Here is a 17,875-nt window from a genome sequence, read left to right on the forward strand (position 1 = left end):
ATCACTTTGATCTTTATTATAACTAATAAAAACATTAGTGTTAAACATATGTGTTATTTTTTCATCATAATAAAAAATAATAAAAGTATAGTTAAAAAATAAATATAAATATTTTTTTAATTTTATGGTAGATAGTTTTTATTTATTTTTTAGATAATTATTTTATTATAGATACTTATTTTAGTTTAAAAAAGTAATTATTTTTAAAAAAATAAATAAAAAATAGTTAAATTAAAAAAAAAATTGTCACTGAATAAAATTTGTAAAGTACTTATTTTAATTTTAAAAAAATGATTACTTATATATTAAAATGGGTAAAATTGAAAAAAGAAATATGTATAACAAATAGATGAATCCCTTTATATAATAATATGATTTATATTATCAATTTCAATTTCACTAAATCAATCTTCATTACAATTAGTTTTCTCATGTTGTTTTCCTTAAAATAGGAGGTTATTGTTAAACTTGTCTCTAGTTGTCCAAAATATCCAAAAGAAAAATGAAAAGAAAAGTGCATATTTTGATATTAAAACAGAGGTTTGAGATCGTTTTAACCCAACTAGTGAGAAAATCACGATGATTTAAGATTTCAGCTAAAAGAACAGGTTCATTGTAAAAAGAAAAACATTAATGATGTGTGAATCAAAAGTCAACATTTCATAAACGTATTTAAATGCGAAAAATTATTCGTAAGCATTATTACAACAAAAGGTGATGATCATAAAATAACTTTTACGAGTACTGCAAGAAACAAGTTTTATTTTAAAATCAACATGGATTATCTATTTTCTTTTAGAAAAAAACCACATTCCTTACATGGATAGACAAGATAAGATCCAATTACCATGGAAAACTTATGATGAAGATAAGAAATGTTGTATGAAACTTTTAATTCAATCAATGATTGAAAGAAGTTGATAATGACCATACACAGTTACTTGAAGTTAGGGTTTTAATATTATTATGAGAACCATAATAATAATACAGGATACTGCTAAACCAACAAGAAAACAAAAAACCTATGTCGTCACAGCATCTAAATCAAACAATATTGTGGAAGAATGGTCGGTTTTAGAATTTGAAATCCCATATTATTTTGGACAGGGTCGGTAAGTAGAGCCAACCTGTAAGCCAATTTAGACACAACATGGCCTTGTCATAGCAGCCACACTCTGACCCACCAACAAAACCCTACTTTATTACCTCTAAAGCTAAGCATTAGTGGATATCTAATCACCATCAACACCCATATGCAAACAAATTTTCCTCATTTTTTTAATATGCCCAACAATGGAATTCATGTGTATATATATTAAATTATGTAAAAGATTAAAACTTTAAAAATTCTGGGATATGATTGCCACCATCTTTCTAATGTCAACAATAATCTTCTCTTTAGACTTGCTTTAGGTTTAGATTAGTCAAAAACAAGATTTTAGTGTTAGGTGGTAATACGGTAATACCAGCTTCCGAATCTTCAAATGTTCCAACTAAGAAGAACGACTCGTTCAGACGTTGCAACGTGCAATCAAGAAGGGAAAATCTATCGTAATATTATTCTAATTTGAATGAAATTAGACTTCAACTTTTTATGCAAAATTTGTATCTGAATCTTGTGAATTAAAAAGAGGTGTGTACTTAAAGATGATGAGTCAGTTTTTTTAATAAACATATGAATCATTGCTAATACAATATAATGAATATAAAACAAGAAAAACATCTGCATTTCTGTAATGTTGTAATTCAATGAGATTTATAATCTGAAAGAAGAATATTTTACAAGTTATATGACAATTTTCACACTTAATAACCCATTACCGATGCAAAACTTCAGAGGAAATCAATATATACACAGAGGATTATATCTTATCTTATCAATGCTTCTTCCTAAAAAAAAGGAAAAGAAAAGAAGAAGACCAATTCATAACAATCAAGAGGAGACCCAGAAAGTAAAAACAAAAAAAGGCTAATACTTTGTATGATTTTCTCTACCAAAAAGAAGAAAAAAAGAAGTCAAGAGTTTCTATCTTGAATATGAGCAACTGGGTCTTGGATTTGGTCCATGGAAGAAATAGACGTTCGTTTGATGAACTCCAAGCAATCTGCAATGGCTTCTGCATAGAAAGAATTATTCCTTCCATAAGATGATAGCCCAGAATCAGATTGGCCCTTGATTCTTTCATCTCTGACCAAACCACTTCTGCTGCTGTTGCTGTAGTTTCTTTTGAAGCCACTTTTTCTGCGGAAGACCTTCTTGAGAAGCTGAAGAGCCTGAGCATAGGAGAGTTTCCACCTATCAAAGAGCCTGAGCAAGAAGGTGAACCTTTTCCTGAGACGCAGGAAGTAAAGCCTTCTGAGGTTTAACCTAAACCCTCTACATTTTCCATGGCAATAAGATGATGATCCTCTCCCACTGCTAACCCTATTGTAACTCATATGACCCATGTTGTAGGGTTTGGCGTAGGAGCTGCGTAGAAATATATAAGGTTGGATGGTGACTTTTTGGATGGTGGTGTGAAGGAGAATGAAGGAAGAAGGATGGAAATGTGTGGGGATTTGGAGTGTTTTGGTCTGATGATGCAAAGACAAAGGAGTTTGAGGTGATGAAGACTAAACTTGAAAAACTTGTGTGTGTTTAAATATTGGAAGGAGGCATAAAGAAATAAAGAACAAGGGTGTTGAATGATTGATTGGTGTGGTAGGGTAAGGGGAAATAAGCAAAAGAGAAAAATGCCATGTATTCTTTTTCAAAGTAGGTGACTAAAAGCGCCACAAGAATATGATATGAGTAACAAATTGGTGAGATTCCGCAGATGAGTTGCGTAGCATGCATTATAATATGCCTATTCAAGCTTTGTTTGTTAGTCTAACAACGTTTGACTTTTGAATAATTGGCTTTTATGCTAGTGCCTTCCTTTTCTCATTCTGTGTTCAATTCCCTCCTCTCTCTGTTTCGTTAAAATATTGTTTCTTTTACCTTTAATCATAATAACCAACTTTCAGACCTATTATGCACATTTCTGCTGCCTTTATCTCTACAGAAAACTTTGTCAAAACGTCCACTAATCTTCCAAAAGAGTAGCTAATCCACAGTTTTCATTGAAAATTTGTTATCTTTATCAACAAACACGTAAACTATTAATATTATTGTATTTTGATCGGAACATCCAGGTTTAGGTTTGATATATGTATATAACTCACCGTAAAAGTGAATAAGATATCTAGATATAAGAAAAAGGAAAAACATATCTTATACATCAATTTGATAAATTAAATCAGTTGTTTCAGTTTTGTTAAATTTTCTCCTTGATAAAGTCTTTCAACTCCACACATAGGTTAAAGTTTTTCTTCCATTTTACGCTCTCTAGTGTTGGATCTAACTAGAAGTTATCTGCATAATATACTCTAATGATAAAGTAAGTGAGAATTTGACAATATTAACAATAAATGTACAATAGATATAATCAACCTATCACATTATTACAAATATGTATTTATAGATTTCAAGATGGTGAGTTTCAAGTTAGCATGTGGTCTAATTATAGTTCAATTTATGTAATAGTCTGACTTAGACTTAATATAATTATCTTTAGCGTTAATTTCGATTTAATTCGACTGCTCGACTATCTGACCGGTTCCTTTGAGATCATAGACTAGAAGAATTGTCTAGTTCTTAGACTGATGAGACGGTCATAGTACACATTAGTTTTTAAAGAATAATTCTTAATATTAAGTTATCTTTGATAATATATATATATATATATATATAATTGAAACCAGCAGTATAAGTTAATGAGCTAAACTCATTTTTCCTTACAATGCATAACTAGTGTCTTATCTTTAGGATAATCTATTTAATTTGCTATTCCTTTACTGTGGAAAGAACCTTTGTCTGGGTTAAAAGAAGAAATGGCTATTCCTTCAGCTGTGGAAACAAGCTTTGTTTGTGTTAAAAGAAGAGCTTGGTTTTGACATAAATGCTTTGAGCAATTTATGCGTAACCGGTTATCCATTTACTTCACTTATTCAATTCCAAACTAACATGCAAATATTCAAAAGAGTGCCCACTTCTGAACTACTTATTTGAAGTTTAAGGATAATGAAAAGTAACAACAAAACATTATCCAACTATAGTACAATGTTTTAATGATTTTTTTAACCTTTATTATACGCGCCAAAGTTTTTAAATAATTAGATGCTTTTGGCACAATGTTCATGGTTTTTTTTTTATCGATGTGAAAGAATAAATAAATATATATATATATATATATATATATATATATATATATATATATATATATATATATATATATATATATATATATATATATATATATATATATATATATATATATATATATATATATATATATATATATATATATATATATATATATATATATATATATATATATATATATATATATAGCATGACCGAGTTTTGATAATTTTTAAATGAGGAAATTGAACATTGAAAGCATGTTTGATTTTGAATAAGCTTTTGTGTACTTTGCCCTTTTTCCAATGTTTTTGTGTAAAGCAAGAAAATTATTTGCTTTCGGTTAAAAGTGCATTTAGGTATCTCCGAACAGAAATACACACTGAAAAACGAAAAACAAGTAATACTTTTTTATAATATTTTTTTTATAATATTTTAACATCATCTACGTGTCATTTTTTTATTGGACCAAAATTACTTCACAATCAATAATAGTAATCATAAACACCAACATGGACTAATCATAAAATGATACGATGTTAAAATATTGTCAAAAAAAATGTTGTTAAAGTATTATTATCTTTAAAAAAAAACTTAAATTCAATATGATTTTACCGTATACTGCAATGCAAGTCTAGAGAAGAAATTCATCATTTGCAATTTAATCACGTGGTATGGGATGATTTCATCTATGGCAGATAAAATAAAAATGAAATTTCACATAAAAGAGACAAAAAATTATTTTAAAATAAAGGAGTCAAAACATGTCTATTTCACATAAAATTAATGGTTTAGGTCAAATTTAAAACTGATTACTATCAATTTGCTTGAGGGAGAAAAATATATTAAAAGTCATTAATTAATAATGTTTTTCATTGAAAATTAGTCATTGACAAAAGTTGGTGAATATTCCAAATCAATTGAAAAATTATTGTGTGAATTTTTTTATGTGAAAATAGATTTCCCATTTATTTTATTATTTTTCATACGTGTAAATTAACCAAATTTAAGTGTTTAGAAAACAATTGAGAGATGAACTTAAGCATTAAAGGGATAAGAAATTATTTAAATCACGAAAGTACATTGAATTCAAATAAATTGTATAGTAAATTACATATTTAAATAATTTTTTTTATCTCAAAATAAAATTTAAATTACTCTATTTCTACAAAAGTATCGGTTTGTATGTTTTTGCATCTTGAAAGTGAAGGTTTTGAAAGTGGCACATGAATTTGAGGTTGTGAAACTTTTATTTTAAAGTCAATTAAATCTACCACAAATTCAATTGAAACATAACCTAATTTCAAAAATGTCTTGATATGGAAGAGAACCATTATTGACCATAAAAAAAGTCAACCTTACATTTGGTAAGTATGGATCGAAAGTCGATATATCTTAATTAAAGAAATACCTCCCGAAGAAAAACGAAATTTCAATTTAAAACAATTTTTTCTTCTTTTTTTCTTCCCACGAGCAAGGAACTTGACTAAACAATAATAATAAAATAACGGTTTTCACAAGGTAAATAGAAAAATTGCACCAAATCCATGTATATATATATATATATATATATATATATATATATATATATGCATGTTATTTAGTCATGTAATATTGTTGACCTTTATCATCTATTTATGTAAGGAGTTTGTTTAAAATTGGCTAAATTATTGTTGTTATTATTATTATTTTCTTCAAATTACAAGTTTAAAGATAAGGCTTTGTCGTGGGGTTTTTCTAACCAGATATTTTTATATTTTATTTCATGGGCATTAAATTGGTAACACGGTTTACGTTTCAAATTTTATCAATCCTAGTGCTTTGATGTGGCAAAAAAGATAGTTTAGGAATAGTTTATTGAGAAATAAAAAAATAACTTTTTTTATAGAAAATGTAAAATTATTTACATAAATATCCATTGATACTCCATTTTCTTACTACTTTTTTACTGCATGAGGTGTCATCTTATGTGGCTATCCTATTTAGTTTTATATTGAGTTTCTTAATTGTTTTTCACACGCTGCCATCTAAGAATTTTCTTCCTATTCCCTTCTCCCTTCCGTTTCGTTCATCTGGTGCGATTTTAAATCAATCAATTTATTGAAAAATACGAGACTTTCATTCTTAAACATGAATATATTGTTATTGAACTTTTGAATTCAATTTATATGCATTATTTATAAGATATTGTCAAGAAAACTTTTAACAGTTTTAAAACATTAAAATATATGATATTTAGATTATTTAAAATTTTAACTTTTTATTTTATTTTGTAAATATTTTATTTGGATAGACTAATTAAAATCTCTTATACTTTAATATTCTTATTTGTATAATATAACTTAATTTCTCTTTTAAAATAAAATTTTATTTTAAAAATATTAGATAATTCAATTTTATCACTCAATCCGAGTTTCAATTCAGAAATCCCAAACATTTGACTCAGAACAACTCAGTTTAATCTTTAGTTTAGTTTAGTCTGACTCGTATAAACTCTAGGTCGAGTATACCACCATTCCATGCATAGTAAAAAATTAAACCAATCCATACTTCAAATGTTCTAAAAAAATTTTAATTTCTCATTCAAACATGACATAATTACTGTAGAGAGGAGTATACAGAGCAAAGCAAATGCAATAGCAGCAACACATAAAAGGTCAAAAGTTTAATATACTCTCACTATGCAAGTTACAATAATCCTCCCCAGCAAATACAAATACAGAATTCTACCTAGCTCGTATTAACACGGTTAACAGTTGTACATGATTTTTAATTTAACTGGCTTGAAATAAATGCTACGCTAAGCCAGAAATTGGCATGAGTTTTACAGACAGAAATAATTCTTGTAAGTAAATGGTTTTCGGGTCAACTATCCTACATATATATATCATGGTCAAAGAGAAAGTCATCAAACCAAAAGGAACCACTATTCGGACTGTTCAAATGGTACACGAACAAACAACTGCCCATGCAGCGTCACCACCGCCGACGTCTGATGGGGATCAATTCTTGAGGGCAAGCTGACGACCTGAATTCATAGAATTTCTTGTGTTAAGAGTGAGGGAAGAGTAATATGACATAATATGCCTGAAGAATCATGTATAGACCCAAAAAAAGGGGGTTTAGATGAGGATTTTATTAATAAACCTATAACCGTACAATTACTAACATCTAGGTAGGAGTATTAGAAAATAAACTTGCAAGTCTAATGAGGCAAAGTAATAGTTTGTTACAGACATGGATGGTTGTTTCACTTTATATTCTTCAGTGTTTTGGTATGACGACTATAATAGCAGCAAGAACAGACCATTGATGGTTAGAACATGTATACAACACAGATTGAAAGTTGAAACAAAAGCAGTAGTGTATAAATTTTCAAAGCAAGACGGTTTTTCTATTTCATTGTTGAAGAAAAGTTAAATATACCTTTCTGAAAGGTGTCACACCCCAAGGATTGTTGGGATGCTCAGGCTCACCACTTATGACTAGGCGTCCTGCTGGGTCTGACTGTACACGAACCTGGTTTTAAAAAAGCATCCACAGTTCCATTTCAGATTTTCGGGATTGTTTTTCAGTATTGTAACGTAAGCATTTAAGGTTGAGGCCTTATTGCATCAAAAGTTAACAAAGTTCAACAGAGGTAAAATTTTGACTTAAAAGGAAAATGTAGAATACAAATTTTGACTTTATAAGTCAATTCTGATGGTCATCTGCCAGAATCAAAATCTCTAAAAAGTTGAATGAAGTATTATTTTCTTTCTTTAGAAGAGAATTGGCTTTTATGAAATAGCTATTTCTTGAGATCACAACTTAAACCGATAATCTTTGAAGTGTCCTATGTAACTCATGAACTACTGATAGGCTGGATATGGAACAATTTGAAGTAAAGATTGAGGGGAATAAAAAAGTAATATGCTTAATTTTCATCATAACACAGATTAATACAGAAAAAATATATGACAACCAGAATGCATACCTCTTCCCGCAGAAGGCCAGGAACTAAAGCATATACCTCAAAACAATCTTTCTGCACGGAAGAGTTTCTATCGAAATCAGTAATTAATAACTATATACATGGCTTTTATGCTATTTGATCACAAGATACAGAACTTACAGTTTTTTGTACATTGACTTTTACCCAGTCAGCAGGAGGTCCTATATCAATCACAGTTGTGTCCAATCTAGCAGCCACACAAATAAACAAAGGTGAGCAAGTCAGCAGATAAACCAAAGTCCCAAAGTACTTCCTAATTTCAAGTAAAGAAACTGGTTTGCAAAACGTTTCAGTAATTAATTAAACAACAATTAAATACGCAGAAAACACAAGAAAAGAAATTGAAAATGAAGTAACCGGTCTTAACTGGGGTTTAGAAGGTTTACTGCGTGCAGCCTTGACTGCATTATCCATGTAAGGTGAAGATGGCTTTTTACGTTTGTGCAAATCTGAGACAATAAGGAGATAATTCAATTCTGAGAATTGTTTAAAATCTGCTATACTGTTAAAAATGGAAGCAATAGGACGAAAGACATACTGATGCTTTTAAGCTGCTTTTCACGCTTTTGCACAGACATGGAATTCCTATCCTAAGAAAAAGAAAAGTATTAACCAATTATATGGGGGTCAAAGCAGAGTAACAGACAATATAAAAGAATTCAGGGAACAAAAAACCATAATTCAAAATCCTCCAGACCTTAATAATAGGGTCACTAACTTCACCATTCCCTAGGAGACGTTGTGAGTGCCAACCCTGCATAGCCCGTGCTGCAGCATCTCTCCGGGCTCTACCTGATGCTGAAGCCTGAATTTGCCCATCATTTAAAACAGTTGCAATAAACTAACGGTCACAGGAAAATTGACAGAGAGTGACAGTACAAAATAAGTAAAATCCAAATGCAAAAAATCAGTGAAATTATGCGGATGTCAAATGTGGCTTTCCAATATCTCCCGTTCTCATATCTGGGAATTTTATGAGAATGGGACTTATATTTGCTCATGAAACAGAAAGCAAAGGTATAAATTACACATTACCTGATTTTCAATATTTATTGGCTCTGGGTGAGAAGAAATCGGCACATTTAGCTCACCACCTTTTATTTTATGTCTTTCATAATCAAGAAGTGCCTGGGGTAGGATATAACAAATAGCATTAAATACCATGGATAACAGCTGCATACTTCTAAAGGCACAATATCTGATCAATTTTCATACATTAGCAAATAGCAAAAATAATGAAATAGGCCTTTATTTCTTTTTAACCTCTAAAACACGCATGGCTAGATATTTATAGGTCACTCTGAGAAAGCAAACAAATATGACATGTATCCCATGTCAATGCTAACTACTAAATTAATAGAAAATATGGACACAAGAAAACTATGTAAATGGTGTGAAATCTTCTCTGATAGCGCGTATCATGAATGTTACAATTGTAAAAGCAATTCAGTTATGATTATTATCTACACCAATGTCAATATTCAAGCAGATATAAAAAGCCTACTTATAAGCCTTAAAAGAACAACAACCAAGTACATGTATAAATCCTGTGTAATTAGTGAAAGCAGAGTAGCAGAGTAGTCACCTTCTCATAAAATCCCCGGAAAGTCCATGAGACAGTGGTGCATGTCCTGCATAGTTTGAGAGCATTGCACTGTGTTAATATATTATACATTATATTATCTATAATTAATTCCATTCAGACAGCTCACATTTTTTTGACAAACGCCCCAACCCCCAGCCCCCAAACGAAAAGGAAAAGAAAATTGAAAATGAAGTGCAGTTGAGTAGGATCTGGGGAAAAGCCAAAACAGTGAGGAAATATTGGAAGCCCACCAGTAAACCATGCCTTAAATATTGAAAACAAACAGCTGGTTCAAAGCTAAGCTAATATGCTTCTTAAATCAACCATTCAAACTTCAATACATGCATCCAGCACTCTTTGTTTCCCATTTATACTAAGAACTATAAAAACACTTCAAATCATCGCAACACCCGTACCAATAGATACTACCATTCCAGAGAGGCTATGTTTGGCAAAACAAACACAAGAGATATAAAAACTAAACAGAAGACAAATACAAAATATGCATACATAAGAAGACTTTGATTTCAGAGCAATAAACAAGATAAAGACATTGAAAGTGAAGATAAATCCATACTTCGGAGGTTTGAAAGACTCTCCCACTTGCCGCCATAACTTACATGAAGTCACCTATTTATAAATATAAGCCAGTTAGGTGCGTGTCTTGGAAACATCAAAACAAGAGATAAATAAACAATCTAACAAGCTTAGAGAATAACCAAAGTTAATTTGGCTCAAAAGACAACCCCCTAACATTTTGCTCATCCAATTGTAAATACAGGACATCTATTCAACTGAAAAAAATTAAACAATTTTATAAGTAAAATAGTAGACAGATTTACAAAGTGTCAGATGCATCATTACAAAAACAGATTACAGGATTATTAGGTGAGTATTTGGCAAGCTGGTATCTTCACGCCACTAAGAAACTACATCACCTAAGATTTCTATGTCAGGAATGCTATCATCAATACAATTAGGATACTAGGAATATTAAATCTCAAAATGTAGGATGTTTTAAGTATATTTTGAATTATATTTTGTTGACAGGATTAGTGATAAAAACAGGTCAAAGATGATAATACCCCTCTGGTACCATGTTGAGAAAAGAGAAACCGAGAAGGAATATAACGAATACATGTGTTATCCAAAAAACTATTCTTATTTATAATGAAGAAAAGATCCAATAATAAGAAACAAAATCAAACTGAAAAGTATTTGGTTAAGATATTTCCCAATGAAATCATATCAAATCTCCCTATTTAATGTATTTCAATCACATCTCTAACATGTTTGGTTTCATACTATACACTAGCAATATAAAATACCTACAGAATGATAACAGAGTATGACACGTGCTGATGTGAAGTTAACATGTACAGCCTGTAAATATTACTCTTCCTTAATTAGATGGTTTTGTTGCCATATTCTGTAATTAATTAATTAACTAGACTCAAGGTATTGGTTGTCGGATTGATTATATAGTTGACTTCCGTAGAAAAGGAATGTGTATTCTGTAAATACACTGAGGTAGATGGAATGAACAACAACAACTCAGCCAGTTTTTCAATGGCAATAAATATATGTCATATTACTTGTAAAAACTTAAGATTCTCACCACTCACTAGTCTCTTCTACCATATATATGTGTATGTATGCATTTGTTCACTTTATTTTACTAGGACAAATAACATTGGTCTTCCAACGGCTGGCACCTTGCAATCCATAGAAGTGACAAAAAAATCATGTTACATGATAGCTAGACCGCTGACATGAAGACTGTCAACAAGTTAAACCAGCAACCTCCATGTGAAATTACAATGAACTTCTACTGTATCTAATCGTTCATCCAAGATGTGATGCATAACTTTGCGTAAGTGATTCAGCAGGGAATAAGAAAAATGAATACCTTATCATAGCCACCCAATCTCGTTACAGCTCTCCACAACCTAATATTCAGACATAAGTAAGCTTTACGTCAAAGTCATCATACTATGGACTAGTGTATTTATTTAAAAATAAGAAAAAGTTTAAATGAACATGAATCACTTACTTGAGGCAATTTAGTCCTTCTCCATAAAACTTGGGATGTTTGAATTCCATGCTCCTCTCCCTAAAGAAGTTTTCAAGCTCCTTCGTGAATGCTGACTGATCCTCCTCGGTTCCTGACTCATTACCATCATAGGAATGGTCAGCATCCAAGAAAGACAAGTGCTTTGAGTTTGAATTCCCATTATCAGCAGGATCGATAGCTTGCTTTTCATCAGCCTTATTCTCAACTTCTAATACATTCACAAATTCAGTGTTTGTATCAGCAGGAGCAGATTGTGATATAGCAGGCTCATTATGACTTGCAGGCATTGGATCACCATTGTCGCAAGTTTTACTGTCAATCACTCCACAGCCTTCAGGCTTCACTTCCACAGCCATTCCAACATCATCAATACTATTCTGACGAATATCATCACTATTCTCAACCTTCTTATCACTTGTGGGAAAATTTTCAGCTTCCCCCTTCGCTTTAGACGCTTCTTCACATTCTGTCGTATCCAAAACCTGAGTATGAACCTCTAATGGGACAGAGTGAAGAGTATTTTGGACATCCTCTTGTGAAATTCCTTCTGAAACAACCTGAGGTTCCACATTTTTATGTTCAGCAGCAGATGGCTCTTCCTTCTTATTTTCAGCAGGATTTGACCCACTTTCGACATGATTTGACCCATTTTCAGCAAGGTTTGACGCTTCCTCTTCTGGAACAGCAGCAGAGGCATCTTGAGGCTGAACTCGATCCTTTGTATCAACCAACAACTTGTTCTCTTCCACGACCAAGGGCTCGCCCTGGGCAGCCTCTTCGTGTTCTTTTGCATCACTCATTTGCCAATTTTAATTGTGCATGAGAACACAGCAACCTCCTATACCAACCCATTACAGTAATTTAAAATAAAATAGAAATCACAAGCTCACAATAAAAAACACAGGCACCCAAAATACACAGAAGGGGATTTTTAAAAAACAAGGAGAGGGAGAAAAAAAAAAGGTTTAAAACCCCATGAACCAAAACCTACTGAGCGCAGAAAATCATGGTCGAATTACCGCCATTAAGATGAAACGGGAGCCACGGAACTATGCGCTTATGAAATTCACAAAACGGAAAAATGTGCTTACGAAATTCTTTGCAGGCACTCAAGAGAACAGAATAAATCAATTCGAAGTAAGACAACGAAAAACGAAAAACAGAAGGAAGACTGGAAAAAACACTGCAATGTAGCATTACCTGTACAAATTACAATTCAAGGGAAATGGAGCAGTGTGAGCAGATAAAAAAAAAAAAAGAAAACCCTAAAATGGAACACGGAGGTTTGATGAATTTGAGAAACCCTAATTGTTTGTCCTCTTCTCCACGGTTTGCAGGAATTTTCATCCCAACACCAATTGCTGGTTGAAGCGGCAGATTTTGATGCGTGCTTGGGTACACGCGCCACGCGCCGAGCAACAACAGGGTTGACCATACGACGTCGTTGCTGCCAGGACTCCGAGACGATCTGAGAATTTGGGCCTAGAACTTGGTTCGTATCGTATCGGCCGAAAATAGTCTTTTCTTCCTGCACCCTCCCGTTTAGTTTCTGCATGTCCCAAAAGTTATAATCCCCAAATTACCCCTTATAATATAATAAAAATCTCTGCATCTTTTTGATACTTTTCGAATTGGATATTTCGGAAGATACTTAAACATTCAATTTGAAAAATATAAAAAATGCATTCTGAATATGATATTTTGAAACATATTACTAAATGTATAAATACATTACCCAGAGTTATTCCAGAATATTAAAAAAAATTAAAATTATTGTATCGAACTATATTTTTGAATATGAAAACAACTTCTGAAATCGTTATTTCGAATATTTTTTTCAATTTTGGAATCAATATTTTGAAAAATATTTTTTGTTATTTTAGAATTAAAAAAAAATCCAAAACAACTATTTTGAAAATAATTTCCAAATCTAAAATAATTATTCCGAATTTGTTTTAATATTTCAGAAGGACGGTTTCAATACATATTTTTAAATCTAAAAATGTGTTTCGAAATATTTAATCTAAAATGTATTTTTCCTCCTTTATAATGTTCTAAAAAGCTTTATTGTGTAACATCCCAAAAATATAGTTGTAAACTATACTTAAGAGTTCTTACATTTACAACCCTAAACCCTAAACCCAAAAATATAGTTGTAAACTATATTTAAGAGTTCTTACATTTACAATAAGATAGAACAGTTACAGGAAATAAAGTTAACTTACACTTATCCTAAAATAACCATAAATTAAAACTTTACAGAAATCTACACTAATACAAAATATAAAAACTAACCGATTCGGTCATACAAGAGGTGTATCGACCGAACGGTCCTACAAACAGTGTATTACACCGAACAGTCCTATACTAACTGCAAAAAAATAAGCACAAGACCGAACGGTCTTACTCTTAGCGGAAACCATCCTCTCCAGCCAGTGCATGTTCCAAGAACCCTCAATATCTTTTACTCACACCCACAGGATGATCATTGCAATGACAAGGACGACCGAACGGACAATATGACAAGACAGGAAAATAAGGGTAAGCTATTGTAATTTAATTAACTATGATAATATATACTTCAGACAAACGTAAGAGTAAACAAAACCAACATGTCAATCATGCAACAACCAAACATACATTTTTAGCAATGACCGAACATACAATACATGCAATGACCAACCACTTTTACTCTGATTGTCCGGACTGTATGAATTCTGTGTAGCTACGACGTTTTTGCACCCGGGTGATGTAATAGTTGGGATGCCCTCAACAGCTGCCACCCGAGGTTAGTCTGTTCTGCCCAAGTTCACCTTATGGACTAGGACCTCCTGCCATTCTCACACATGACTTACTTCTCTCTACTTGAGAATGAGTAATCATAGAATATCAGGATAAACGCCAACTAAGCATAACCACATTCATACTTTACCATTCCATAACCAATCCCGAGATATTCCTCCCTGGAATACTCTTTCATAACCATATTATAAGTATCTCATCATACCTTCACATTACATTAGAATTATCATACCATACTTCAATACCAACATACCTCCTCATCCATCACATTTAAGTATAATAAAACTGAACAGTAAAACAACCAACATTCTTGAACACGACCAAACAAAAAAGATCAACCTAACCTATCAACAAGACCGAACGGGAGAAACTTTCCCTACATACTAACCTGACCGAACACTCTGTGACTGGTGGAGATCGAACGGTTTCTCACTTCCCAAAGGACAGAACCAAATGGTTCATAACAGATAAGACTTAAAGGAGTGGTCGTACACTATTTAGGACCGACCACTAAGAGAGATCGAACGACCGTTAACAGGTAAGGCCCATCAAAGGCCGAACGTAGTTAAGACCGAACACCAATACCAAGACTAAGTGCCAGTATAAGATCGAGGACTACCGAGACCGAGCGCTAGTATAGAACAAGCACTACCGAGACCGAGCGTTAGTACAAAACAAGCACTACCGAGACCGAGCGCTAGTACAAAACAAGCACTACCGAGACCGAGCGCTAGTACAAAACAAGCATTACCGAGACCGAGCGCTAGTACAGAACAAGCACTACCGAGACCGAGCATAGAACAAGGTCGAACGGCCAAATCAGCGCATGGCCGAGCGGTCAACAGCGCATACTCAATTTTCTGCATAATTCTGCAGAAACTATTGCAAAATTATGAACACATCAGATTTTACCAAACTAAACATTTTCCAAACTTCTAAACACGAATCATATACCCATTTACACCTATCCAAGAGTACCTAAATCTTTCTAACATAAATCCAAGGAATCCCATACCAGATTTTACTCCAAAATATGCATAAACAACAACCTAATAACCAAAAGATCTATTTTCCCACTTTTTCCACATTTGAAAGGTTCTAAGAGTTCTAACAAGTCCAAAACAACTTGTTCAGACTCTTCCTATCAACCAACTCCATACCAAATCTCAATTCCCCAATTTCACTATTCAAATTCATAGAAATTCACACGGCACAGTAACAAAACACTACAAGAAACAAATCAACATGTTCACAAAATATGACAGTTCACGAGACAATGTCGAGCACACCAAAAATCTAATTTCATACACATGCAAGACCATCAAACAACATTTTCATACTCAGAAGATCATAATCAAATTAACTAACTTCCCTTACCTTTAACAGAACCGAACAACTTCTACACATCCAACGAATTTGTTTGAACTACAAGAGAATCCTAAGAACACCTATGAACCACCGATTGGTGAAAGAGGACCAACCGTAGAACCACAATGAACTCAGAAAAAGAAGAAAAAGAATACGGAAGACATGCAAACAGTATGGTTCCTTGCATGTAGCAAAAAAAAAACCAGAACTCACTAAAACCAGAGAACGAAACTTACCAGTTCTAAACAAAATTGATCAGTTAGATAGGAAGCTCTTGACGTCTAGATCGTCTAGAAAGCTTCTGATCACCGATTAGATGAATCTCCAGTGAGAAAATCTAGAAAGAAGGGAGATGGAAATTAGGAAATAATGATTCTAGAGAAATAAACAGTTTTAAGACAATGAACTGAGTGTTTAGAAATTTCTATTTATACGGTTAGTGTATTTCTACATTTAAAAACTCAGTTCAATTATTTTAATATCTCTATCTACTCTATTATTTTATTTTCTGGGTCTTTACACATTGAACTCGAAAAATATTTTTCAAAATATTCAATAAAAATTAAACAGTGTAAATATTTTATTATAATTTAAAAAAAAAGTGAGTGTCCTCGTCCACCTTCCAAAAAGTGTTAAAGATAAAGTATATCTTTTGTTTACGGAATAATTTTTTTAGCAAAATATATTTGAACTATAGCAAATTTTGGAATTTTGTTTAAAAACATTTTTTTTTTACTTTTTATAAGTGGGGGATAATATAGTCATGATGGAGGTAGAAAAGGCATTTGGGCCTAGCAAGAAAAAACACTCCTATATCTAATCTGAAACAAATTCAATGAATTTTTGGATCATAATCATTTGGATGGTTACAAAGTAAAATTGAAATTATTACATTGAAATCATTAGGAGAACATCAAACAAATTAATCAAAGTGATATCTACGCAAATAAAATCTAAGAAAAAGTCTATAAATATAATATAAATAATATAGTTTATGAATTAAATTAATCAAACAGAAAAGGATATAGATAAGTTGAATGTGAAAACTCCTGATTTTGAAGTTGATAAATTTTCTTTATATTTTTTCCATTTGGATCTTCCCAAGAGATAATACTTTTTCCTTTTTAAATTATTTAGTTCCATTTGGTTGAATAAAATTTCTGAAAATGTATACAAGTTGGAGAAGTTGATTCCAATAATGTCTTCTTCCGATGGACCGAAAAGTGAGTGCACTATGAAGATATAGATAAAACCTAGACTGTGATCAATTACTAAAAAGAATAGTTGTTTTCAAAAGCTTTGATATTCTATATTTCTGTGATGCTCGATAGTGCTAATAATATAAATATACAATATATATATATATATATATATATATATATATATATATATATATATATATATGGCCAGACTTTAGCCCCACTTTCTATCACGGATATGGATGAATCCGAGGAAAAACTTCGCAATCTATAAAGTTTTTTTCGAGAAAAAAATGTGAAAAATAACTGAGAATAGTTAAAGTCATTCTTGTATATTTCATAAAATCACAGTTGAAGTGAATTCATCCCATATTCAACAACAGATAAATTTATACAAGAGATTAACAACTTCTTCTAATTAAAATCTTAAGATAGTAAATTTAATTTTTTTTATCTTTATAATCCTTAACTTTCTTATTTTATATAAATTTATATATAAATTCCTAGTCGTATGTTTAATAATAAAAGAAGCAGTAATAAATTATCCATGCATCAACATTTAAATCAATTCACTAAAAAGATTGATATTTAAAATAATTATTTTTATAAGGATAATAATGCGAAAGAGATC

The 17,875-nt window shown here is 31.6% G+C and overlaps 1 protein-coding gene across 1 annotated transcript; it reads right to left on the reverse strand.

Annotated features, from left to right (window-relative positions):
• Positions 1 to 6,859: 6,859 nt before the first annotated feature.
• LOC108336086 (AT-rich interactive domain-containing protein 6) lies at positions 6,860 to 13,337 on the reverse strand. The gene is made up of 13 exons (XM_052869908.1): positions 13,076 to 13,337; positions 11,855 to 12,713; positions 11,711 to 11,750; positions 10,379 to 10,431; positions 9,802 to 9,847; positions 9,252 to 9,344; positions 8,914 to 9,021; positions 8,755 to 8,806; positions 8,584 to 8,665; positions 8,337 to 8,403; positions 8,199 to 8,249; positions 7,649 to 7,741; positions 6,860 to 7,250 (listed from the first exon to the last, which is right to left on the reverse strand). The coding sequence occupies exons 2-13, from the start codon at positions 12,673 to 12,675 to the stop codon at positions 7,149 to 7,151; spliced, it is 1,608 nt and encodes a 535-aa protein (XP_052725868.1). The 5' UTR covers positions 12,676 to 12,713; positions 13,076 to 13,337; the 3' UTR covers positions 6,860 to 7,148.
• Positions 13,338 to 17,875: the final 4,538 nt, after the last annotated feature.

Source organism: Vigna angularis, chromosome 10, assembly GCF_016808095.1.
Source record: "Vigna angularis cultivar LongXiaoDou No.4 chromosome 10, ASM1680809v1, whole genome shotgun sequence".
NCBI classification, from domain to species: domain Eukaryota; kingdom Viridiplantae; phylum Streptophyta; class Magnoliopsida; order Fabales; family Fabaceae; genus Vigna; species Vigna angularis.

What these genes read in the sequence shown, in the direction of transcription:
- LOC108336086 (XM_052869908.1), bottom strand. Translation starts at nt 12,675, where the DNA reads ATGAGTGATGCAAAAGAACACGAAGAGGCTGCCCAGGGCGAGCCCTTG. An exon ending in GAGTCTTTCAAACCTCCGAA is followed by an intron (nt 9,848 to 10,378) that starts GTATGGATTTAT and finishes CAAACTATGCAG; the next exon opens with GACATGCACCACTGTCTCAT. An exon ending in AAAGCAGCTTAAAAGCATCA is followed by an intron (nt 8,666 to 8,754) that starts GTATGTCTTTCG and finishes TTATTGTCTCAG; the next exon opens with ATTTGCACAAACGTAAAAAG.